Consider the following 27451-nt stretch of genomic DNA (forward strand, 5'->3'; position numbering starts at 1 on the left):
ATTATGTTTCATGAGAAACAAATGATAGAAAGATTGACTGATTGTGAAAAATTCAGTTGTCAGGTTTTGACTTTAGCTTCACTATCGACTTGCAAGTATGGTTGAAATGAAAAGAAATACCGATTCATGATTTTGTATTAAAAACAATGTTCAAAAGAAATAACACTGCAGCTCATATGTTACAGAAATTCATACTATCTTGTGAAATTTCAATTGAGTCATGTCTTGGTTTGTGGATATCCTGATCGCTCGAATGTCATCTAATCTCATGTCCGATGCAGCATTATATAGATTTTACTCAAATTAATTTCAACAAGACGATTAAAAAGATCAACAAATGTTTCACCATTTTCGGCCTCGATAGCCGTGTTTGACTTCAAACATGTTGGGCTTCGCCGAACGGTAACAATCAAGACACCTATAATCGACAACAAAGTGCTGAAAGGGAGAGTGAAGATTACGAGAGTGAACAGATGAATGTCAACAACACGAAAAGGTCCACAAACGTTTCATTTTTGGGCGCGATCGCGATTAAATAGCAGCAAGGATGCGCGGTCACTCCTGGCGTTCATCACTCATCACTCATCGTCCAAAATTTAAACGTTAAAAGTTCAAAAGCATGTTGGTAAAAACGATTTTACCCTCAGCGCTTTTCTCCTTACCCGCCATTTTCTGTAGTTAATTCATCTATGTCAGACAAAACCTTCACTGTCTCCCTTTCCGCAATGTAATTCAAGCGTCTCCAAGCGCCAGTAAAGCACTAAGTGACTTGGATAACGGAAAAATAAATCCGGATTTTTATTGACGTGCGGTCGCATATTGTTTATATTTTTTTTCTCGGACCCGAAAATTTACGTGCGCTGTTCCCGACGAACTACAAATTAATTTGGTGTGGCCTTATGGCCCTTTGCTTAAATAAAAGTTTCTGTCACTTCCGTACAAGAACTATTATAAATATTAATGGATTTTCTACAAAATTGGTAACAAGGTTGAATGCCTTAAGTGCCTATCCAGGTTCGACCATCTCTTTCAGCGGATGTTATTGATTAGAGTTATGGCCCTTTAATCTACTACAAATGTCATTTTTCTGCAGTTTCTGTGTAATAACTAACAAATGTAAAAACTAATATTGTAAAAACTTGGCAATAAAGTTAAATGCCTTAAGGGCTTAGCCAAGTTTGATTGCCCCTTTTGGCAGATCTTAATTAGCAGATTTATGGCCCTTTGAACTATTAAAAAAAAATCATTTTTTGCCTCTTCCATACAATAACTAATAAATATTAACCAATTTTCTTCAAACTTGGTAGCAAAGTTAAATGTTGTAAGGGCTCAGACAAGTTCAATCGCCACTTGCGACGGACCTTATTTAGCAGAGTTATGGCCCTTTGATTTAATGAAAAATAAATCATTTTCTGCCATTTCCCCTGCTATAACTCTAATAAATATTAACCAATTTTCTTCAAACTTGGTAACAAGGTCAAATGCCTTAAGGGCTTGGCCAAGTTCGAATGCCACAGTATGTTTTTACCAAGGTTAAACCAAACCTCAATTATGTTTACCAACAATATGTCCTGAAAGCCGGGGATGGAAATTCCAGGAATTTGCTTGTTTAATCCATTGAAAGTCATGGTTTATGATATTCAATTTCAAAAGAAGACTTTCCCTCTAAAACATTGGTCATAAGATAGACTCTGCAATTTATGTAGGAATTTTTAAGGCAAGTCCAGGACACTAACTTTCAAATTTTAATTAGTCCCCAGTATTTTTGAAAATATTGTGTAACTTATGGTTTTGTCTTTTTTCCTGCTTCACAGTTACATGAAGGAAGATGAACTGAGCTTGTTCAATTTGGATGTGGTAAAACATGCGGATCAAGTTTGGTCAGTGCTACAACATGACATCATGAGCGAGGAATCCCTTGTGGCACACTCTGCACTACAAGTTCTGGGATTTTTCCTCCATGATGCTGACAATGTCAGGTAAAACAGTAGGAAGATATATGCGTAAACTTTGATATTTCAAGCTTTTAAGAACACTGGGTAATTGGGTGGTGTAGTGGTTAAGTCATTCGCGTTTCACCTAGTTGGTCGGGGACTGGTCCAGAACAGTTGTGAAAAAGTTAGGGGTGACCTGCCCAAGGCCCAAAAAAAAATCTGTGTTTAGGGACCTCCGACCTTACCTAGATTTTACTCCCCGGCCCTAAACTTTTTATTGACAAAAATTGAAAATCATGTGATGCATCATTTTCGTTTGCGTCCTTGGCGAAGTCCCTCAACTTTTGGGACTTTGCAATCGAACGCACCCAAAAAAATGGCAGCCATGAGTCGCCCACTTTCAGCATGGTATGGCTGGTGTGTTGTGTCAGTACTGCGGTGCCAGCGAGCGACAGTGCTAAGTGTTGAGGTTTTGTCTAGGTTAAATATCGCTTGTAAATTAAATATTTTGTTTCAATCCAAAGTTAGTGTACATAGTTATTATATTTCAAACTTCTTTGGCAATATGCAGTCTGCGTGTAGATGATTCTGTATATCTACAATCTATAAAGCGAAAATGAAAAAGGCGTGTTTTTCCATTATTAAAGATATAGAATCTAACATATATTGCAAAATTGAAACAAGAATAAAATGAAAATTAAAAGGCAATTATTTGTAAAAGAGAAAGAGACAATGTATAGCAGCATGTTAAATTATGCTGAACAATTTAAACTGACTTTTTAATCATATTTATAGTACATAGGCAATAAATCTGTGACTTGAAAATTATATACAGTGGACCCGCGATAATCCGGACGCCGATAGTCCGGAAAACTCACAATCCGGACGGAAATGTCAGGGAACGGATTTCCGTAACGTTATTTATACTCACTAGTCCGGAAATTCGTATTCCGAATCCGGAACTCCATTTTGGGAACGGAACGTAATTTTCGTTAATAAATTCCCGCAATTATCCGGACAATTTGTAGTTGCCACGTGACGAGAAAATCCAAAGCCATCTCAGTCATGTGTACAATACACACTATCATTTGACACTGAGTGTGTTGTCATAACGACGCGTACGGCTGCCAGGTCATAGCCACGGGCGTTTACCTGAACACCTTTCACACGGGTACATGCAGTCATGTAACGGTTCATTGGTTTTCTATAGGAGATCAAACTTCAGTGTTGTAATTGAGATACGCAATATTTATTTTTAGCCACACGCTTTTTAAACATGAAGTTTGAGCTTGGGTACGGGTACGTATGCTGTAGATACCTTACTTGTTTCGCATGCAGAATATATCGATATGAGTATCAGATACAATAAAGTGAGATAATACTTACAAAATTAATAAGAATTTTAAATGTATGTAAATCTATTCGAATTCATCGTCTGTGGTATAAGATATAAAGGTAGGCTACGGCGCCCGGCACATGCCATAAAGATGTGCGACATTGTGCACGAAGTTAGACGTGAACGGGCGCGTGGTTGTTACACACGTCTGTAAGTCAGAAAGCAAAGACTTGTAGAGATTGTCATTAAAAACACACATTATACAAAATAACAATTATATGAGTTCCTAAAGTGTTCACAACTATTTGTTATCATATTTTTTTTTTGATGCCAAGAACGTAGATGATATTGATCTTTGGTTACTTAGGCAATTTGCCGTACGACAGATCAAGAGTTGGATACGTAGCTATATGCATACTTAGTATACAATTAACTATTGCTTTAGGTTTCGTATTTTGAAAAAGAAATACGTTTATTTATTATTCTTAACGTAATGATATATAAATACCTATAAAACATAACAAACGAAGTATTGATTATAATACACGTATATTATATAAAAGCCTGTCATCGATTACAAGGCCAAGGGGAGTAACTCGTACGTGACAATTTAATTGACTAAGAGCACGGAATTCGGCAGTCCGGAAAACTCGTAATCCGGACGGTTTAGACTGGGAACGAAGGTGTCCGGATTATCGAGGGTCCACTGTACCGGTAAAATATTTAAAAAAAAAAAAAAAAAATCCTACCTACCTACCCTTTTTTTTGGCCTCATGTGACCCTAAACAAACATATATTTTTTTCGCCCAATCACATGTGCAGGTTTTTGACTGGCATTCTGGTTTCCTCCTAATCTAAAACCTGTATGCTAACAATCAAGCCATCTAAAGGTGAATTGTTTAGTAAGATAATTTGTTTTGTAATCATTGTAAATAGATAAAGTAGATATTTATATTTACTGTTTAAATTGAAGCATTTGTTGTTCCTTGCCAAACATCACACTCATCTCACTTCAATACTCATATCCCTCAACCTAACTACATAAAGCTACATAGTTGCTATTATGAAAATGATCACATATACAGGACTTAAAATAATGCTTGGAATCAAATGTACTCCAAAGAGGACATTATCTCTTCAAAATATAATGTATACTTTACTTCTCTTTTTGTTTACAATTAAATGAAAAGTCATATCTTTATGATGTTAAAAAAAAACAATTTTCAGCATATGCATAAAAAAATATAGCTTACAATTGATTTACCCCTTAATTCTTATATTTCAGGAGTTTATCAATGCTGAATGTTGAAAATGTGATACCTGTCCTCAAAGAATGTATAGGGGGGACTGAGGATAAAACAACATGTACTCGTGCCTTATGGTGTCTTAGTCAGCAGAACCTGCCCACTGATGTCGTTACCAAAAACGTGTCGGTGATGCTGGACTCGGCGGAATTCGCCATGGATAAGTGGAAGTTACAGTCAATCACTGTGGAAAATGAGGCGTCCAATGTTATAACAAGGTAAATGAATCAAGCTGTCACCCCATGATAAGTAAATTTGTATCCCTTTTTGCACTATCGCTTACTAAACTCTGTGACCACAGACCAAATTTGCTGCAGTTCTAAAAAAATATATAAGAAACAAAATAAAAAACTTTATAAAATATCAGTATGAGCTCTAGATCTATTGTACCTCAGAAAAGCGTTCAAGCATGGCACAGGTTAGTCACTCAGAGACTGGACAGTGTTCTAGCGGACGACTGTTTTGAACAGCGAAACAAGTCTATCGTATCAATACCAATATGTTCTATGTAACATAGAACACACTTAACAAAGTTAAAAGTAATTTCACGTTTAAAGTTCTGATGAAGTAATGGAAAGTAACCATCTCCTTGCAATAGTCCTAAGGATAATGAGCGAAAGTGTTTAGATATATACGACACCTGTTAACGTTGCTGAGGATGATTTCATACTGGAAATTAAGGTTAGGAAGTAGTTAGCGACCACTTAATGTCTAACAGGCATATCTCTAGTTTAAGGTCAAATTATTACAGAGAATATACAAAAAGTAAAATCTGTAAACTATTTTTATCAACAGGGTCATTTATTCCCCAACATTATGTCCTGTTTGTGTGATCAATATACATAGAAACAGACAAAACACTTAAAGTTTTAAAAGGATTTTCAACATGTGCTTTTGTTGTTTTACTGTCAGACTCCTGGAGGTGTGTCCAAAAGAGATGAATAACCACATCGTCCGCTGGGGAAAGATCTTGCTTCAGCAGTTAGTACACAGTGCTATCAAAATCCGAGAGAAAGCACTAGAAGTGGTCAACTCGCACATGCAGTTACTGATGACAGAGCAGAAATTACTTGCCAAGTTTGTGACCACAGATTTCAGCAAGGTAGCTAATTGTTCTGTGTGTATTTCATACCACTTAGGTTTATGATATTATCTAACATAGGTTTGTTTTCACGTTTTAAATGACTTCTCAAGGCAGAGTCATGGAAACGACTATTTACCCCATTTAAAGATGCTCCACTGCTGACAGAGCATAAATGATACTTGAACAATAAATATTTTTATCTTGAAGTAAAATTAGAAGCTCAAACTTTTCAATGGTGGAAATGGTATAAATAAGTAACTTTTTTAACTGAAGAAAAAATCTTATTCGTCTGCTCCTGTCCTGAGCTTATGTCATGGCGCGGCGTCCGTCCTCCGTCTGTCCGTCAACATTTCCTTTAAATCGCTACTAGTCCTAGAGTTATGCATAGATTGTAACCAAATTTGGCCACAAACATCCTTGGGGGGAAAGGGAACAGAACTTCTATAAATTTGGTTCTGATGCCCCGGTGGCAGGAGGGCGGGGCCCAATAGGGGAAATAGAGGTAAATCCTATGAATTGCTACTCAAAGTTTTTTCTTAGAGTTCTGCATGGATTGTGACCAAATTTGGGCACAAACATCCATGGGGAAGGGGAACAGAACTTGTGTGACCCAATAGGGGAATTAGAGGTAAATATTCAAATTCCTTCAGAAAAGAAACAATGAATCTGTATTTAGAACATTACTTGACATTACAAACCAGGTGATCGATACAGGACCTCTGGGCCTCTTGTTTATTGGGGAAAACACTATTTGTCAGCAGTGGAACATCTTTAACTGCATGATTTGTTTAAGAAATGAAATAGTGTAATTTCACCTAGGAATTAGGGATAGCTATAGTTTTGAAATTAAAAGTATTTCTTGTTTCAGAAATTTGGAGCTGAATTAGAAAGATTGTTTGGAAGCAGACACGAGGTTCATGTGCTCAAGTCCTGGGGAGTACTAGTACAGATTTTAGGAGATGTAAGTTAGGAAATGTGTTGGAAAACAGAAAAAGATGCTAAAGAAACCTGTTATTATCTTGCATACAGGAAACAATCTTTTCTGTATATAAATTGATCAGAGAGCTTAGAGATTCCTGGCTGATCAAAAGTGACTTTTTGCATATTTATAACAGCATTTTATTGCGGTCAATTTAATAAAATAATAATCAGTTAGGATACTGTAATTTCTTTCTTTAGTAATTCTTAGCTGTTCATGTTAAAAAAATCTCCTGAACTTTTACAGGAAAGCATCGCATCACTTTAAACATCCATCTAATGATTGTTGGGTATTTCTGGTGTATTCATTTTTGCATAGCAATTTAGAATCCTGTGATTTTAAAATTTGAATATTTTCTATGACAGGATCTTCATCGTGGTAGTTTCATCAACAACGTGTTACCAATAGCAGAATTAGGGTTCAAGAGTTCAAACCCAGAGGTTAAAAGTGTCACCTTTCAGGCCTGGCAGCAACTCATTGATAACTTTGCCACTAATAACAGTAAGTAAATGTTTTGTTTAAATACATTGTCTCCCTATATACAATGACTTGTTTAAATGTGTGCTAGCAAAATCAACACAGACTTCCTCAACATCAGCTATGACTTAATTATAAGTATTTCGCCTATGCGCATTAAAGAATTATCTGCCCTTGTGGGTAGGTATCGATGGTGATGCCATTTGTTTGCGAACATAACAAATATTTTCCGAGAGAAATTGACAATAGTTTCTCCCACAAAATAATGATTAAACAATCAATACTATTCTGCAAGCAAGATAACTCTATAATTTGCAAAGACGGAATATTTTCTCAATATGAGAGAGTAGCTTGATGCCTTGAAATGGCGTTAATTTTCATATCTGTGCAGCCATGCTGTGATCTGTTTCTTTGATTAAGACATTTCAGATTTTGAAAGCGACAGATTTCCATAGGGTGTAGCTTATTCACCCCTGAAATTTTTATAATGAGATATTCTATCCATAGACTTAGAAGATTCAAAGTGTGTATGAAGGGTTGACAAGCTGTTGAAAGGTTTTGCTCTATTTTGTCCTAGATATCCTAACGGACCCCAAGAGAATCAAGCTAGTGATGCAGGTGTTCAAATTAAACAATGCTAAATCTGAAAGTGTTGCCCTTGTCAAGCTGGAAGTTTGGTGGCATTTTATCTGGCTACTTGGACCAAAAGCCGCTGTCCACTTTGATCAGGTAAGGGCCAAAAGTTTCTGTCCACTTTGATCAGGTAAGGGCCAAAAGTTTCTGTCCACTTGTCATTGCCAATGATTTCTAAAACAAGAGAGATTCAACAGCAAGCAAAGAAGGATTCTTTTCATTTGACTATATGTATACTAGGTCAAAGATGGTTACTTTTCTATTTGACTATATATATGTATACTAAGTAAACTTGAGAAATCCAAGGGAGATAACTTCTTATCTTATTTGTGTTTCAGGTTTGTGTCCCGCTCCTCCACTTCTGTCTCGGTGGTGGTAAGCTGAACAGTCACCTCAATGGAGCAGCTACACCTCGTAAGTGGTCTACTGTACAGTTGCTTATAGTCACAGGAAACTCAATTTCACTGTATTCACTCTCAAGTTGGTTTCCGCAAATAAAGTCGAGAGATTGACAAGTAAGGTAACCTGTATAGCTATTATAGTGTTGTACCTTCATCTAGATAACCTGTATAGCTATTATAGTGTTATAACCTCATCTAGATAACCTGTATAGCTATTATAGTGTTGTAACTTCATCTAGATAGCCTGTATAGCTATTATAGTGTTGTAACTTCATCTAGATAACCTGTATAGCTATTATGGTGTTGTAACCTCATCTTAGGTCATAAGTATAGATTGTTTGATGTTAGTAATTGGGGTTTTGTTTTTGCCATATTTATACAGGCGGCCTGAAGAATGGGAAAAGCCTGTTAGTAATTGGTTTTTTTGTTGCCATATTTATACAGGCGGCCTGAAGAATGGGAAAAGCCTGTTTAATAGTAATTGTTTCTTTGTTGCCATATTTATACAGGCGGCCTGAAGAATGGGAAAAGCCTGTTAGTAATTGTTTCTTTGTTGCAATATTTATACAGACGGCCTGAAGAATGGGAAAAGCCTATTAGTAATTGTTTTTTTGATGCCATATTTATACAGGTGGTCTGAAGAATGGGACGAGTCCTATCACTCCACAGATGAACTTCAGTACCATTGGATCGTCAAGTGTTCCGCCCGTTATTCCCTCTCTACAGCTTAAAGGCTTCGAAATTCTTGCCCACATCCTAGGCAACCTGCCTAATGATCTAGATTTTCCACGTCCGATATATACCATTGGTGAGTTAGAGTAAAGTCTTTTGCATGTTCTCTTCCTTCTTACACAATATGAAATCTTCTGATTCCATAACAGTTAATTATGAATTAAAGGGATAAATGAGAAAAAATTGGCAAAGCAATCTGATCATTGTTTGTTAAGTTATTGAAACCAAATACTGAAATAGATAGTTTGTATGCGAGAGGTAAAGATCATTCATTCACTGATCATTCTTTCTTTTATTTGATTTATCATCAAGATCATTAGAATGTTTGTATGTTATAGAACATACATGATGCTTGACATATATCGGTGTAAGCTTTGTCATTGATTTGTGATTGCTTCTCATGGCTTACTTTACTTCAGATCCATTGAGCCATGATGTAATCACTGGACCATCTGGCTTCTACAAACATGCTAACCTGCTAGTCAACTGTACAACTGAACTAGTTTGTTCCCTCGGCAGCAAAATCCCAGGTATACTGTTATATTGAGCTGATACAATATCAGCATATCATCTTTCCTTTGTATAAGGATTCCTTTAGGTAGCACTACAAAAGCTGCACCACCTCTAGTCTGTAGTTAGGATAATAGATTAATTGATTATAGACTCCAAAAACACACTAAAACCTGTGTGTTGTATGTTTTAGGGTTGTTCAATCTAAGAGTATGAAAAAATCTTAGTTTTTTTCTTTGTTGGATTTCCCTCCTATTGCTTATATGTACTGCAAATGTGGAAATTTATGCGAGCGGAAAATGTATGGTAATTATGCGAAGGACATTTTTGTGCCATAATTTTCGTTGCGTGTGATAATTGATATGTGTATGAAACTATGTTGTAAACAGTTAAAAGATGTATTGATCGCAAAATTATAAACAGTGAATTGTTCACCCATGCTAGTTGTGAAAGTAAACACTAGTGAAATTATTCACGTTAACACAATATCATTAGATGATGTCTGTTCTTAGTGTCTTACAGGTATAGCTCTTGGCCAGGATTTCTCGAAACAAGTTATACATTTTCATATAAATTGCAAAAGGAGAAAAACTGAAGTTTTGACATCATTCTGCACTTTTGTTTCAGGGACTGGACCATGTTTAAGTGATTTTGATTTGCAAGCATCATAAAATTTCCTGAAACAAATTTTGAAACTTTTCACATATTTTCTGATTTTGGTTACAGAGGCACTATTGTACCAGATTTGGTACTCCCTTTTGGCTCACATGAAGAATGCCCTTGAACACCTTAAAACTGAGATGAGAGAGATTCTGACTTCTTTCCTTACACAGTTTCAAGTCATCATACTTAGCCAAGCTCTTCCTCAGAAAATGTTACTGGTGTGTACAGAAAGCTTTTGACATCTGTCTATGGAAGCAGATTCCTTGTTTGTTTTCTCATCTGTTCAGTACTCATAAAAAGTAATATTACTTATTTGTGAAAAATAAAGTATTTAAAGTGTACACAAATTACTCTGTATCAAATTATTTGAGAAAATGACAAAAATGATATTGTTTTTACAAACTAAAGGTGTGTAACTGTCACAGTCAACATTTTTTTTTTATTAATCAGGAACTTCAGTTTGCTATTACAAAAATCTGTGAACAGTTATTGGTAACTGTACCGTTTGAAATGATAAATAAAAGACTTTTAGTAAAGTTTTTTTTCTTCTCTTGAACCTTTTCAGAAAATGTTTGAGGTGGTATGCTGTCTACCTAGAAAATCCTTGACATCTACTGCCTACAACGTGGGCAATGGGGAGCGGATTCATGTAAGTACAGATGTATCACTCAGACCCGTAATAGAACAAGGCTTGATATCCTCAGACCTGGGTATGTGTAAGATTTTGGCGTATTTAGTACGCATATGTGGTCCTAAATACACAATACGCATTGCGTTGGCTTTCTACGATTTATTGATGCAAATTAAAACTTTAAAAAAGACATCGTGTTCATACCTTTCTCCGTAATGAGCGCTATATCGGAACACCTCGAGGAGTTCCGGTTGCTATGAAGCGTCTGAAGAGCGCTTGAATGTGATGAACATTTTGCATGGAAATGTGAAGCGTCAGCGTGACACTGATCTGTTAGGAAAAATGTCTAAACAAAAGCAAAGATGACAATCGTGAGGACTCTTGCACACCTAAAACAGTCCAGACGAAGGAATTGATGGCAAAGTATAGTGAGGAGTGGCCCTTTCTTTAGATGTCACAAAAGGGCACACATTACGTATTTTCCTCCTAATGTGCCAGGTACTTTTCCTGCGGCCGTGCTTGGAGTTATGACTGCCAAAGACACGTGGGTCATGATAGTTACTTGCCGTTTTAGTTTATATCATATTACTTGTTGTCTTACCCACTTAACCATTCTGTGCTGTGTGTATTGGAACTATAAACAATATATTTGAAATGTATAAATTGTTTTATTGTAATTGATATTAAGATATTCGTTAAAGTAAAAATCAAATAATGTGTATCATAATTAAGTACTTTTCTGTGCTGGTAACAGTTCATTGACCGATAATTTAAAATACACATTGGTTGTGCAAAATACACATTGGGGCAATGGGAAATCCACATTTGCTTCAGAATATATACCCAGGTCTGTATCCTGCAAACCTTAAAATGTATTGGACGCATCAGTCCTCCGATTATCCATAATCACACACATACCATGCAAAAGCATATAAACGATGTCTATATAGTCGAACGCAATATTTTAATCCAAAATTACCGGCTCTTTTTGACATCGAAAGCAACGTCCTAGTAAAGAGCGACTAGAATGACTTCACCTGCAGTGTAATTTAAATAATGGGTTTAATCAGAGGTATTCCGATACGTTTGTTTTTGCGGAAAATTTGAATACTAAAACGTATCGGAATACCTCTGACTATACCCATTGAATACACATATCAGGGGAAGTCACTTCAATCGCTCTTCATTAGAACGTTGCTTTCGATGTCACAAGTTAGAAACCGCCGGTAATTTTGGATTAAAAATTTGCGTTTGACTATATAGACATCGTTTATATGCTTTTGCATGGTACGTGTGTGATTGTGTGATTATGGATTATCAGAGGACTGACGCGTAACAATTACTCTAGGAAAAAAGGTATACTATTATGAAAAAATTAATTTTAATCGAGGTGGGGGTGAAAAATCCAATATGGCGACTGTCCTCCCTTTCTCTGTTTTATAGTATATATCCCGAGTTTTTAATAATTTTTCAAAATTCGTATTTAAAAAAAAAAATCACATGACTGTGACTGTCATATATACTCATCAGTCCATCCTCCAAATACAAAAAATGTATGACAACATTCATTTTCATTGAGTTGGCCCCCTGTGATTTATAATGGGCTGTTCTAGTCCTTAAAAATGTGTTTACAGGAATGAATGAACTTGGGCCCATTTGTTTTTAATATCTTGTCACTTTACAGTGACTTACAATTAACGCAAGTTAGGACATATTTTGTCAAGTATGTATGTAAATATGGTGAACATGTCTGACGTTATCTTGTTACAGGGAACACCTGCTCTATTCTTGACTGAGCTACTCCTAACTCCTGTACTGCTGTCCAACGGATCTTCCTCAGAGAGGTAAGTTTGTGTCTTTGTCAATGTGTAACCGTTATCATAACTTTAAATAAAGGTAAAAAGGTAAGCTACTCAATGAATGTTGGTGTCCCCACCCCCCTCTGGCACCAGACGTCGGCCCGAACAATTTTTACAATTTCGAATACCAACTCCATGATGTTGATTTACATACAAAATATGAGCAACATCTATTTTTAGCTTTCAGAGAAAAAGTTGTTTGTAGCACTATGACCAAATTGACCCCTAGTTTTTGTTGATCAGAATAAAATTTGATATGGGTAATTACCGTTAATACATATCATATTGTGCAGTATTGTGCTAAGCTGATGCACCTGAAGTATTACTATGAGATTTAGAAAAATTTATACTGTAATAATATGCGGAATATCCTAGACTGGTTCATATTACATATGATTAAGTGTTAATTTTAAGTTTTACTCTGCAGCTACATGACTCTGTTTGGAATTTTGGTGGACTGTGGTATCAACACATCTTCTGGAACATTAGAATTCTGTCACTCCACACTACAAATGTTGGATCAGAATAAAGAGTTCGTGACAGCCCCAGAAATGATGTGGAGACTTTGGAGCAGTTTAGTGAACCCACTGCATGAACACATCAAAAAGGTAGGTGTCTTCATATAAGGTAGGCAACTCTGATAAACCGTGCCTTGTTATAGAAATATCTCAAACAATTCTCAGAACTTAATATGGTCATTGTAACCATGTCATTGTGGTTCAACTTCAAAATTTACAAAAGACTGCAGGTGCTTATCATCAACATGGCATGTAATAAAAGGAGTTTTTCCACTGCAATATTTAGCCTTAAATGTGGATTGATTATAATTGAACTTGTTTTAATATTACTAACACTTTAGAATCATCGGTTCTATTATTTAAATTGACACAGTTAAAAAAAAGATAGGTTGTAAAGATATTGAGGAAGTAACAGAAAATTAATAACTATATTAACATTTGATAATGATATGATGATTATTGACCTTACAGACTAATGAAGTAAACCAGGGAGATGCGTTGGAGCACAACTTTAATAGCCTGTATGCCATCCTGATGTTTCCACTCCAACAAGGACTTGTCATCAGTATGCCTCAGGTAAGATCAAACAGCAGTACTAGTGGTGGGACAATTTTATTATTGTCATCTCATTTTGTATTTGCAAATATCTAGTCCTGTCTTAGGCTTCTAGAGTACCTTATTCTACTTGCAATAAGCCTCACTGTCCTAGAAATAAATGTTTGGATTTTTTGGGGAGCGGTCTTATTACCGAATGTAGTTCGGAAAGTTTTTTAAAGATGCTCCACCGCTGAAAAATGGTATTTTTTCACTATTATAAACAGGAGCAGACAATTTAGTATTTTTCTGCAGTAACAAAAGATACTTACTTTACACCATTACCACAATTGACAAGTTTGACAAGTATGAAAAATTATTAATTGCATCCTGAAAAAAATCTTTGGCACTATATCCTATATGGAATGAAGTACTGATTGCGCATAATAAATTATTCTAAATTATTTTTTTGTGTTGATTATACATATTTGTATATACGATTTAACACCAATTATTGTTCATATGATGAATATCATTTATGCTCTGTCGGCGGTGGAGCTTCTTTAATCCAGAATATTGTTCTTGATACAGCTAATTACACCATGTAATAATCATTAAGATTTATCTGGATATCTTTCAGACAAATGCGCTTGCAAAATTAGCTAATAGTCTTTTAAACTTAAGAAAAAGTGGGGACGGGGCTGCAAATTAATTCATCGTGAATTTGTTGTTGCTTTGTTCAGACATCCATAAAGACCATGCTCAAGTCCTGGGGTGATTTGTATAAGACGTTTGCGAGATTGTCGGCTCTCGTAACAAATGCAGAAGCTAATATTTGCTGCGAGGAATTGTGTCAGAGAATGCTTAAGCTCACCTCAGAAGAACTTTCACAGGTATGGGAAAATGATGATACAGTTTGTCTTTTTGTCACTTTGCTGCAAACTTTGTATGCAAGTGAAAGCAGCTCATTGGTTGATAGACATGAAAGTTGTTCGATACAAAAAAGGAAATGCACATGTTTTGACAAGGTTATTTGGTATAGACTCGCCTTTGGTGGTAACAGCTGTTTACAGTATACTGGATTGTAATCTCAATGTCACAGTCATCTGATTTTCTTTTACTTATCGGCTGTACATATATTGGGCAAAACCAATGGACCATGTGAGAAAATCATTTAGTCAACCTTTCAAATTATGTTATGACACAAATGTGACAATGTAGCTTATACAATTGGTACAGAATAATATCATAACCCGATTCTATAGCTGTTACTAAACATTGAGAAATGAATAGAAAAGGCTATTGAGGACAGCCTCTACAACATAAATGCTTGATCATTGATTAATATATTTCAGAATATTTTCATGAACAAATTTATTGATCAAATCCTGTATGTTGTAGCTTTCATTGTATAATTATGATATTGGTTCTATTCCAGGAGGTGGGTTATCTGGACTTCGTTTCCCAGTGCCTTCTGACAATGATCAACGCTGTGGACTTCTCATCCCTTGGAAATGCTCCAGTATTCAATCTCAGTTAGTACAGTTTTAGTATTTTATTATTATTTTATCTATATTATGTACAACTGAATTAATCCTGCATGGCTATGAAAAAAGCGAGAAATTTGTCTATATTTCCATAAATACTAGTTATGTGATCAATTGAATCTTACTCCAATGGCTACATAATATGAAATTTATTAAAACTTGTTAGATAATTTGATATGGTTCTTACTAACTTGACATTTTAAATTATTGAACTTGTTTATTAAATTTCATATTACATAAGACACTTGTGAAAGATCCTGTATTTAAAACTTGGCTAGGTATGTGATAAATATAATGTCAAAGATTACTTTTTACTTCTTTAGACGGCCTGAGTCCTGCTAAGTGGGCCAAGAGGAAGCAGAAACCAATGGACAACCTCCATAACTTGGTGATGCTGAGTCAACGTGTTCTAGAGGCCACGCTCAATGTGGCTGCGAAAGGAGATTCTGGGAAGGTATGTTCAGACATGTTAGAATCAATGAAATTACATAATTGGTGGAAAGATGAATACTCAAGATGTCTGGTCAAGTGCTTATTACATTCTGGTACCTGCACTTCAAGAAATAGGTTAAAAATTGACAGATTCTTGAATATTGGATGTGCACTTTCTTTTTTAAGTTGTGCTTAGCACAGTAAGTTGTGAATATTTTGGCCTGCAGAATTACCGACAAGTTCTGGAAGTATCTGTATTGCAGCTGTATATTTTGAGTTGTTAATGTGTCATTGTCTTTTGTGCCATCCTTCCAGAAGCCAGGGGCTGGTTCAATCCACAACACTGCTGCGGCCATTGTCGAGGTCCTCACACTCCTGTTCACACATGTCAACACACCCACTGTTATATTTCCTATGATTGATCAATTGGCTCAGCCAATAGGAGACCTGCTCCAGGGATCGGCAGCTAAGACAACTACGAAAATATACACCAATATTTTTCAGCAAAAGGTTTATGTTTCATTGGAATACCATTGTCTCATTATGTGGTTAAATTTGTCAAAACTGAAAAAATGAAATATATTTTTGTATCTTCACTGTATGTTCATGCAGTAATAGTGACTTCCCCAGATGTTAATGGAAACAAAGTTTTTAACGGAGTCGTGATAGAAGATTGATGTAGTGTCTGATTAGAAATCTTACTGTCTATTCATATATCTTAATGTTTAATTCAGCTTATTTCCAAATAAAGCTTTCATTATATATAAAACTTCTTTTGAATCATTGGGCAGATGAAAAAGTGCCGTCATGACTGAGACTTTACTTTTAATACTTTACTCATATGTATTTCATGATATTATTTCAGGTTGAAAAGCTGTGGCAAACATTAACTAACTCGGTACAAAACAAATCATCCTCCAAGGCGGACTCCGAACTCCTAGAGAAGTTGTCCCCAATGTTAGAAGCAACATTTCTACACCCTAGAAGAGCTATGAAAAATATAACTACCAATTTTTGGAAGGCAGAGTTCAGTCAATCTGCACCATTGATTTACCCAGAAAGTCTGAAGTATGACGTCTTTTCCTTTTATCTGTTTTCATTGACTTTTTTGATGAAACCCTAGATTTTATTGTCGGCAAAATTTATGCAGATGTGTAGCTCTGTATAATACATTGAATTTGAGCCAAAATTGTCTTCATTTCAAAATCTAACTGGACAATCGTCACGATTATATCGGTATGCTCAGAAATTCTTATTATATATTTTATAAATCTGAACCTCTTTCCTTTATGATAATCAAATTAAGAATTTTGCCTATTTTTGACTTTTTTCAGACCTGTGTTGTCCAAAGTGAAGGAAAAATCAACCATTATCCTTCCAGGTTGGTCGGATGTCACTGTGCCTGTCGTCGAGGAAACGCCGATAAGTCAGATGAGCCAGGTATATGGGGTGTTTTGTATCAAAGTGTTATGGTTCTGATTCAAAATTAGGTTCTACAAAATTATCAGATGATGTTTGTTTTTTGTGTGTAAATCTTGGCACAGTAAGACTATGATTTTTTATTCCTGGTCACATTCTCCTCATCCTAATTCTTAAAAGTAAAATTTCCCACGTGGTACCTTCACAATATAATACACTTTCTATCAAGAAAGTTGAAGGTATAACTTTTGCACTTTTCGGCAAAAAAAATAAAAACAGTTGTTAATATCTTATAGACTGGTTTTTCGCTGATCTGATTTTGAGAAAAAAAAATTATCAGTTAACTAGGTTATCTATTCTTGGTATTATACAGGTATTGTTTAATGAACAAATCTTGAAGGGCTATGATGTCTTGAAGTGCTTTAATTTCGTTTAGATATTTGACTGTTCTATGTCTAGCTTGCTACACATGGCTGATCTGTTGTCTGTTCGATCTAGGCTGAGTCCCAGGCTCCAGAGCCTCGTCTACCAGGAATGCCTTCTCCTGTCAAAATGCATGGAAGTTTCCTCAACAAAGCTGTGTCGCCACATATAAAAAAATCTCCTGCCAAACCTATCACTATGGAAACCAAAGCACCGGAGGTTGTGAAGCGAGATCTACTGTCGGTTAATGGCATGAAGAATGATGTAAGTTGTACATGTTAGATAAAATTAGAAATGTTCAGTCACTGTATTACCGGACATAATTGATGGGGATGGTGTTTATTGCTTTTTGAATGAATGCAATCAATCTTTGTATATTTAACCTATTCTTTTAAGTTGAAATAATAATGATGTATTTAAAGTAGCTGAATTTCACAAGGCTCTACACTTTTGTGGTCACATTCTTAACTTTTTAGCCCACCATCATCAGATGGTGGGCTATTCAAATCACTTTTTGTCCGTGGTCCGTCCGTCCGTCCGTTAACAATTCTTGTTATCGCTATTTCTCAGAAAGTACTGAAGGGATCTGTCTCACATTTCATATGTAGGTTACCCTAGGGCCCTAGTTGTGCATATTGCATTTTGGGACCAATCGGTCAACAAGATGGCCGCCAGGCAGCAGCCATCTTGGATTTTGATACTTAAAGATTGTTATCGCTATATCTCACAAAGTACTGAAGGGATCTTTCTCAAATTTCATATGTAGGTTCCCCTAGGGCTCTAGTTGTGCATAATGCATTTTGGGACCGATCGGTCAACAAGATGGCCGCCAGACAGCCATCTTGGAATTTGATAGTTAAAGATTGTTATTGCTATATCTCACAAAGTACTGAAGGGATCTTTCTCAAATTTCATATGTAGGTTCCCCTAGGGCCCTAGTTGTGCATATTGCGTTTTGGGACCGATCGGTCAACAAGATGGCCGCCAGGCAGCCATCTTGGATTTTGATAGTTAAAGATTGTTATCGCTATTTCTCAAAAAGTACAGAAGGGATCTTTCTCAAATTTCATATGTAGGTTCCCCTAGGGCTCTAGTTGTGCATAATGCGTTTTTGGATCGATCGGTCAACAAAATGGCCACCAGACTGCCATCTTGGATTTTGATAGTTAAAGATTGTTATCGCTATTTCTCAGAAAGTATTGAAGCGATCTGTCTCAAATTTTATATGTAGTATGTTTGCAAAAGTTTAAAAAGCAGAGAAAAGATCCCTCTTTCCTTTGTCAGACATAGATCATTCTTTGGTGGGCGCCAAGATCCCTCTGGGATCTCTTGTTATTTTGTGCTTAAATATTAGAGAAATATAAACAGCAGTTTCCTTCATGATTTTCATTGAAGATATTTAGATTATTTCTTAGATTAGATTTCAAAACTGATTTAGTCTTTTTGTTAGATTATGATATGGTATTGAATTATATTTGAGAACATTTTCTGGTCACAGTTTCATCATGATTACTTCTTCACATAATTGAATTCCTTTACTTGGAAGTCCTACAGATGATATCAAAATGAAAGGTGAATATGGACTGAGTTGTGGGAAAAAGACATTTTTAAGATATTGCTAATACCAGCAGGCGACTTGTAGGTTATTCCCATTTCAATACTAACATTGAATATACATTGACTTTTTCAGGATTTTGTAATAATTAAGTCTCCCTTGAAGAAGAAAAGGGTTCTCACAGAACACCAAAAGGAAGTCTTCCGAGAGAAGAAGTAAGAATTGCCAAATAACCTTGATGAACAGATATTCTGAGAAATGATATGTTTTATAGAAAAATATTGTCTCAACAGAGTAAATGTAAAAGTCTTCTCTCTCATATTCTCTTACAACCAGTTTGAAAATCCCTTATCTAAAAATTACTTTATATTTGTTAAATAGATATATGTAATTCCTTCTGATTTCACATGGTTGAACTAATCTAATAAAAAAAATACTTTTAATATATGTGGAAAAAGCCTCATTGAAAAAAAATCAAGGTTATCTTAAAATTAACAGTATTTAAAATAAAACTTACCCAATGTTGTATTTACAGAAATTTTCCCGCCATGTACAATTCCTTGGACCTCTCACAGGATGTCTCTATGATGTCTTCCCAGTTTGGAAATGAGAACACACAGAATGAGTAAGTTAAGAATTGATACTCTCGGGTTCTCAATAGGATATGTTGGCATTTCATTTCTAGACAAGAAAATATGTCGCCCATGTTCATCCTGCCATGCTCCAATCTGAATTCATTTGGAGGTAAAGGCATTTCTAACATTAAGCTTGTTTGAATGGGGGTCAAGCTAGATTTTCAGATGTCAGGATGTCCGTATTGTTTCAATTAATCAATTGAAGAAAACTTTAATTGTTTTATTAGCTGATTACAGGTCTCACCTGGCCCGAAGGGCCGGTGAGCTTATGTCATGGCGCGGCGTCCGTCGTCCGTCGTCCGTCGTCCGTCGGCGTCCGTCGGCGTCCGTCTGTCCGTCAACATTTCCTTTAAATCGCTACTAGTCCTAGAGTTCTGCATGGAATGTAACCAAATTTGGCCACAAACATCCTTGGGGGAAGGGGAACAGAACTTGTATAAATTTTGGCTCTGACCCCCCGGGGGCAGGAGGGGTGGGGCCCAATAGGGGAAATAGAGGTAAATCCTTTAAATCACTACTAGTCTGCATGGAATGTAACCAAATTTGGCCACAAACATCCTTGGGGGAATAAGAACAGAGTTTGTATAAATTTTGGCTCTGACCCCCCAGGGGCAGGAGGGGTGGGGCCCAATAGGGGAAATAGAGGTAAATCCTTTAAATCACTACTTGTCCTAGAGTTCTTCATGGAATGTAACCAAATTTGGCCACAAACATCCTTGGGGGAAGGGGAACAGAACTTGTATAAATTTTGGCTCTGACCCCCCGGGGGCAGGAGAGGCGGGGCCCAATAGGGGAAATAGAGGTAAATCCTATAAATCGCTATTAGTCATAGAGTTCTGCATGGATTGTAACCAAATTTGGCCACAAACATCCTTGGGAAAAGGGGAACAGAACTTGTGTAAATTTTGGCTCTGACCCCCCAGGGGCAGGAGGGGCGGGGCCCAATAGGGGAATTAGAGGTATATATTCTCATTCCTTCAGAAAAGAAACAATGAACCTGTATTCAGAACATTACTTGGCATTACAAACCAGGTGAGCGATACAGGCCCTCTGGGCCTCTTGTTTAAGTGTGATTTTGATTACAGGTCTCAGCTGCCCAGTTTGAATTCTGTAGTTGTCATCGACTCCTCAGCTTCAGAGTCCAACACGGTAAGATTTTATACGGTGTAGATTAAAGTGTAGAAAACATTACCGAAGTAACAAATTATTCCTGTAAAGAATCGGTCCCACCCAAGAAGTTGAGATTTGGCATAGGATTCCTGATTTTAGAGTCTTGGAGTTTAAATATAATGGAGTACTGTGAATTAGGATATTTTGACGTTGGTAAATTTTGGAGTGTTTGAATTACAGGTATATGTTCCCCTTTGCTATATAAAAATTTTGAAATTCTGAAGATTTACTTGTATTTATGAATATCAATATCAGTTATTATGTGAAGTAACAATTCAAATATTTGATTTCATGTGTTTTCTTATTTCAGCAGAAAGATGGGAATGTAACAGATACAAAAGAAGATAAAACTGACTCAAAGTTAATGAAACAACCTGGGAAAATAAAGCGACGTAGATCAGTGAGATTCCGTGACTCCGAAAAACAAGACGAAGTGGATTCAATACAACGTACAAGTGTTGATGACATTGAATCGCGTAGTATTAATCACTTCTCTGTGATTCAGCAGGCCATCGGACAGACTGATGATGGAATGAAGTCCAATGAGAAGTCATCAGTTAGTGAAAAGGACGAATTGTCTTCAGGGGAGAGTCCAGTAACCCTTTCTCTCCCTCAAAACCCGTTAGGGGTCATAGGACTTTTTGAACAATCAAGTAGTAAATCGTTTTCTTTGGAGTCTAAAAAAGGTGACAATAGCTCATCATCAAAGAGTGACAGACAAGAACCTAAAACATCGGACACACAGCCGAGTGAACCGTTACTGAGCTGGAGTAACAAGCTGACAGCTCTCAGTCAATCACCACTGTCATCATCACAGCATCAAACAGCTAAATTATTAGATGATTCATCTGAACATCTTCCATCAAGTCAGGAATCGGAAAACAGTTCACAAAAAGGCAAATCATTAGACATGTCGGGACAATCTACGTTACATAAATGGTTGAGTCAGTCTTCTGCCTCACAGGTTACAGAACGAGAAGTTCAATCCTCCGAGGCCGTGACGGTTGTAGAGGAGACGCAGTCGCCAGGGAGACTTAGGGATAAGGCTGGGAAGGGAACTACACCAGACAAAGAAAGTCCAGCTCGTCCTTATAGACAAAATGGACCAAGGGGCAGTCACAAGAAACTGTTTGGTGGAGACACCAGAAAAGAAGTAGATGATGTAACTGAGGACTCCAATATCATCCCAGGCTCACCTCAAAGAATGAGGACACGATTCTCAAAGAAAGTTGGAACACCCGTTCTCAAATTAAAACGGCTCACAGATGATGAAATCAAGCAGTTCAGTCCAACCCGCAGGGGCTCTGTTCAAAATAGTCCTGATGGCAAGTATTCCTCTGAGAATAGAGAGGCAGACGGAGGGGAACAGGCTACGGCAGGTATGGAAAAAGTGTCACATGAACATGATGATTTCTCAGAGATCCGGCCACTTGACAGTGAGGATGTTGTAGCAAGTTCACAGGGCTTCAACACTTTATCTGGTGATGTCGTTAAGCCAGATGAAAAGATGAGCAATTCAATAGATACTTCTGACAAATTAGTATCATCAGATGAATTTATGGCACAAGCAAATAATTTTGATGTAAATATGTCTGATCCAGAGTGGGCATCGCTTACCGAAAATTTGTTTAAAGACGACGTGGATGTGGCGTCTTACGATCCAGGTCTGGATTCAACATTCAAGGATGGTACAACAGCAACACCAAAGGTATTTGATACTAGAAACTGTGATGGAACTGATAAAGAGGAAATTGTCTTGATGGACTCTGCTGAGTCCCAGCAACAAACTGCATCAGCCAGCATGGACAAATCTTACGACCCTAAAGAAATCTCAACAATGGCAAGCGACGTACCAACACCAGGTCGGGGACGCAAAAGAAAACAGACATCACCAATGCATGTATCACCAGACAGCGTCAAGCGGAAACGAACCAGAAAAACTCCAAAAAAATATATGGATGATGAGATAACTTTAGCTGTGGAAAAGAAAGTGAAAGGAACCCCAAAGTCTGCTACACCTCGGTCATTAAGGCCTAAACAAAACTCTCAGGCGAAGGCGGCTACGGAAGAAGATAGCACAGAGATTAACAGACCTTTACAAGTGAAAGCTGATGTACACTTTTCTCCCAAAAACAATGACGAATGTGCAATGGAAACAAGTGTAAATAAATCACAAAACAATTTGGCCAGTGTGAAAGAAATGTTGGAGAAAAATGTAATTGAGATCTCACAAAGTGTAAAATTAAAGAACGACAATATCACAACAGAACAAGTGATGGAGACAAGCAAGGAAATCAGCAAAGAAATCCTCAATGAATTAGATAAAAATCCTGATTTGGAAGAAATTCTTGGTGAGAAAACACCAGAAGGAAGGTCTTCCCGCAGTACTCCGTATAGGAAGAGCACTACAAAAACCAAAAAGGAGGTCATCCAGAAGAGGGCTAGGGAGAAAAATATTATTATTAACTCTGGAGTATCAAACTTGGACAGTGAGAGTTCTGAAGATGACTCGGATGCAGAGAAGGTAGTAAAAGCTTCATTACCACAAGCTGATGAAAGTTCTCAAAAAATCCCCCTGTTGTTAGAATCTCAAGCTATTAATACAAATTCTCAGGATTCTCAAAAAAGTGATGCCAGTGAATTTGTTTCGGCTAACAATATGCTTGCAGATAGCATGCCCAATACTGGAATTACAGTATCTACACAGGAAGTCACTAAAAAAGCCATCAGCAATGATATAGAAAGCTGTGGTGAATCAGAGAACACAGTACAAAACTGTGTCAAGGACTCTAATGTTGACAAAAATATCAGTCCAGATAACATGGAGGACTCCGATATCCAAAAGGTTGTTAAGAATGGACATGTGGTTGATTCTAGTGATGACGATGATGATGTGCCTTTAAATCAAATTAAATCTACTAAGAATAAAAATCAAAGAAAAGACACTGAGATTAAAACTGATGACATTTTGGATTTAACAAAATCACAAGATTCTCAATCACAGCATTCAGACAGAAAGAAATTAGTAAAGAAAAATGTAGAAAAGAAATTTACTTCAACACGTTCTCAGTCCTTAGTAACACGCTCAGGAAATAAGAGAAGATCCCCGTTAAGTAAGGCAAGGAAGAATAAAAGTCTTAGTCTTAAAAAGGCAACCAGGCCAAGAAGTTTACCGTCAGAGAAAGACAGTAGTCATGAATTAGGTAAAGAAATTAAGTCAAATTCTTCAAATGTAGAAACTGACATGGATGTGGAGATACAGGAACCTGTGGGAGGTCATATGGAGGAAACGATGAATACAGAGTCTTCCGAGTCATTTCCTGAAACCAATACTGTTAAACAAGGAAATTGTAGTGACAAAAATATCGAAAATGTAAGTGAGAATAACAATGATAAAAACTTTGAAGCAGTTGAGTCGCCGGTGATTAGAAAAGAAAATGAATTGGAAGAAACGCCTCGTAAGATTCCCGATAAAACGTTCATGCCTAGTGGTTGTACTTTGTTTGAGAGTCAATCAGACTCTAAACTAATATCTGCCTCTCGAAAATTTGACAAAAGTAAACATATTGTGGCGAGACGCAGCATCTTAAAACAGCCATCACATTCACAGAATAGCACAGAAGAATCTTCACCAGTTGCTGGGAAAGGAATAGGATTTCATCCAATCAAAATTGGGCATGTTCATTCCCCGTCTGCATCGCCTAGTGCTGGTATTCTGAAGAAACAGCGTCTCAGTGGAGGAGTTGAAGTTAACACCCCTTCGCCCACAGGAAAGGTAATAAATTCTGTCTGCTCCTTTGGAAATTTTTATCAGATATATGACACAGAATTTTGTTAATTATGCTTGTATTGGGTTGTCCGTCCGTCTGTCTGTAGACACAACTTTGTCCAGCAAACTCCTCCCAAACTACTTGACAGATTTTGATAACATTTGGTACACAGAACTCTGGCACAAAGGGGAATTGAGTAAACTATATAGGGTTCTACAATGTCTCCTTTCAATGGACATTTCTGGGTCCCGAGGAAAATCATATGTGAATTTGTCTTACCTTTAGTAAGATTTTGTTCCTTCTTCAGCGCCGTGTTTGTTTTGCTCATCCTTTGACTGTGGAACAAGAAGTGAGTGAGGTCGAATCTGATGTAACTAAGCCAGCAGAAGCCATGAAATCTCCATTGATCACCTCATCGAGAGTAACTTTCTCATCAGAAAAGGTACAGTAGTACAGACGTAGCTTTTACAATATATTAACTCGCATTCTAAGGCTGTATAATATACTTATATACCAGTATTCTATGAATGCTATATTTATATCCAACACTCATTCTTGCCACTTCTAAGAAATAGAGGGGTTATACTGTATCAATTTATTTACACGTGTGGAAAGCACCTTCACAGCATTTAGAACCTTGCAGCAGTAGTGTAAACTAGTTATGAAGAATCCTTACTGTTAGTGGGGGAAGTTGTTCACCTTCATGTACTAGTATTTGATTGTTGTAGTTCAATGTCCTGTCCGATTATAATTGTTTCATTATTATAATTTATCTATTGTAATTGATTTAAATAGGTCAAACATTCATGAATGTCATGGTTAGCTATTAATTGCTTTTGTATCTTGACAACAGCTAAATTATACATAGAGACCATCTGCAATGCTTAGTGTACGTTTGTTTCAGTATTTTACCATGCCCGTCAGTATGAGTCCCAGTGCCAAACTCATTAAAAAATCACTGCCACAAAACCCTACTCCGAAGGTGGCAGCAGCGTTCAGTGGTCTAGTATGACAGAGTTGTTTCCCTTTACTCACAGTCTCTCTCTGTTTGCACCTGCATGATGCATGTATCTGACTTGTCAAATGTAACTTGCATTTCACTAGAATTTTGGACATGGCATTAATTCACAAAATCCTAGTGGTCCTCTATCAGCATTTCCTGGGGAGCTTGATTCAGCTTACATTCTCTCTTATTGTTGTCCTCTGGCCTCTCTTAGCCAAGTATTATGATAAATTAATGTTGTTATTATGTTTCTTTCACATTTTCATTTTCGGAAAATCATAACTTTAGCACAACTCATTTCATCTGATCTCTGGTCTCATTTGACACGGGATGATGTCAATTTGAGAATGGTTATCAATATCTATGTAAATTAAATGTTAAATGTTGTGAAGCTCATTGGATGACACATCTTCATTTGTACCATTAGCACCTTTATGTATCATGTCTAAGACAGCAGTGCTGTTTGGAGTGTGTTGTTTGTGGGAATTTGACTTACAGTACAAAGATCAACATTATCAGCACATCTTTTGTCACAGTTTTTTGCGCTATGGTGAAATATTCCATTTGTAATCATTGCTATATAAACAACATATCAAACAAGCCAGGGTAAAAGTTGAATGGTGTTGCATATTTGTTGTTTGTGTGTTAACAGAACAAGGACTCCCAGCTGACCCCGACACAGAGTAGCTACAGAAGTACTCAGGAGTCACAGCTCAACAGTACGGACCCTATCTACCCAGAACTGCTGGACTGCTCCCAAAAAGTGGACAAAATTCTCCCACAGCTCACTACCTCGATGTGGTACGCCACTGATATCATTTAAACCAACATATGTTCATGTACTTCTAAATTTTGCATGTTTCCCGGCCAAGTAAAATTAATACACACAGCACACACACACATCACACACACCCTAAGAAAAAAAAATGCCTTAAAACATTTTAATTACATGTGAAATGAACTTTTAAACGGTGAAAAAGTTGTTTGCATTGAAAACATGAAAATAAAGTTGGTTTCAAGTAGTTGAGGGCACAAGTGGTCAAATTTATATCCATCCAATAATCACCATCCAATAATCAACCCTCCATTTCGGGTTACACATGTTCAGACTTTCTGGGCTGGTGATTAGACCTCTAGAGTCTTTTTTCCCGCCAGGTTTCAGAGTTTTCAGTTCTCTTGTCTTTGAACTATCATGTCTGATAACCAGCCATGAAATACAAACCAGCACAAATGATAAGTCCTTGGTCTTAGGAAAAGTCATGCTGTAGCTGACAGTGTGAAGCCATTGGTGTGATCATCATATACTATAGACAACTTCTCCTGCTATACAATGTTTTGCATATTTTCGTGGGAGAGCTCGAACGTTAAATATATTCAGTGATTTTTCAGGGTATTTCGAGAAAACAGTTTTTGTAACAAATTGGGAATTTTTAATCGCAAAAAGAGCAGTTTTGGGGAAAAGTTACCCATTATTAAACATGGTATTATAGGTGATTAGATATTGTAAAACAGTAAACTGTTTCATTTTATCAAAAGGTGACGACCATTAAAACAATTTCAGAATAGTTTGTATTAGATTAGACAACGAGGGGAGAGATTTCCTGGTTTTATTTGTTTTTCAGCGATTTGATTTGGGAATTTTTCATTGTAATTGGGAAAAAAATAGGGGGTTTGACATTGGTAATGGGGTCGTTTACTGACCCCAGTTATATAAGGAGAAAAATCACTGATATTTCAAAGCCTTTTATTACAAATTCATGTGTTAATTATTTTGTGAATATGTTGAAATTAACAAAATATAGTGTACACGGAAAATGAAGTAATTAACACTAATCCTTAGAGTTTGGTAGTGCTGCTCAAAATATACAAAAAGTGGGACGGACTGATAGCACTTATATTTCA

At 36.7% G+C, this 27451-nt stretch overlaps 1 protein-coding gene across 2 annotated transcripts in view; it reads left to right on the forward strand.

The window, feature by feature from the left end:
• The window catches only part of LOC138314865 (telomere-associated protein RIF1-like), a 37074-nt gene that overhangs the window by 4334 nt on the left and 5289 nt on the right, over positions 1-27451 (forward strand). Inside the window, exons 3-30 of one of the 2 annotated variants that reach the window (XM_069255453.1) lie at positions 1815-1979; positions 4556-4792; positions 5487-5676; positions 6527-6619; positions 7003-7138; positions 7692-7843; positions 8086-8161; positions 8780-8956; positions 9300-9410; positions 10117-10271; positions 10619-10702; positions 12455-12528; positions 12971-13151; positions 13533-13637; positions 14339-14488; positions 15034-15130; positions 15466-15596; positions 15890-16084; positions 16440-16642; positions 16909-17014; positions 17492-17680; positions 19107-19186; positions 19507-19596; positions 20692-20755; positions 21087-24551; positions 24854-24988; positions 25451-25552; positions 26202-26350. In XM_069255453.1, the coding sequence (XP_069111554.1) occupies positions 1815-1979; positions 4556-4792; positions 5487-5676; positions 6527-6619; positions 7003-7138; positions 7692-7843; positions 8086-8161; positions 8780-8956; positions 9300-9410; positions 10117-10271; positions 10619-10702; positions 12455-12528; positions 12971-13151; positions 13533-13637; positions 14339-14488; positions 15034-15130; positions 15466-15596; positions 15890-16084; positions 16440-16642; positions 16909-17014; positions 17492-17680; positions 19107-19186; positions 19507-19596; positions 20692-20755; positions 21087-24551; positions 24854-24988; positions 25451-25552; positions 26202-26350 (7092 nt within the window). The remainder of the gene's footprint in view (positions 1-1814; positions 1980-4555; positions 4793-5486; positions 5677-6526; positions 6620-7002; positions 7139-7691; positions 7844-8085; positions 8162-8779; positions 8957-9299; positions 9411-10116; positions 10272-10618; positions 10703-12454; positions 12529-12970; positions 13152-13532; positions 13638-14338; positions 14489-15033; positions 15131-15465; positions 15597-15889; positions 16085-16439; positions 16643-16908; positions 17015-17491; positions 17681-19106; positions 19187-19506; positions 19597-20691; positions 20756-21086; positions 24552-24853; positions 24989-25450; positions 25553-26201; positions 26351-27451) is intronic. The other variant, XM_069255454.1, reaches the window with a different exon arrangement.

The sequence above is a fragment of the Argopecten irradians genome, chromosome 2, assembly GCF_041381155.1.
Source record: "Argopecten irradians isolate NY chromosome 2, Ai_NY, whole genome shotgun sequence".
Lineage (NCBI taxonomy): Eukaryota > Metazoa > Mollusca > Bivalvia > Pectinida > Pectinidae > Argopecten > Argopecten irradians.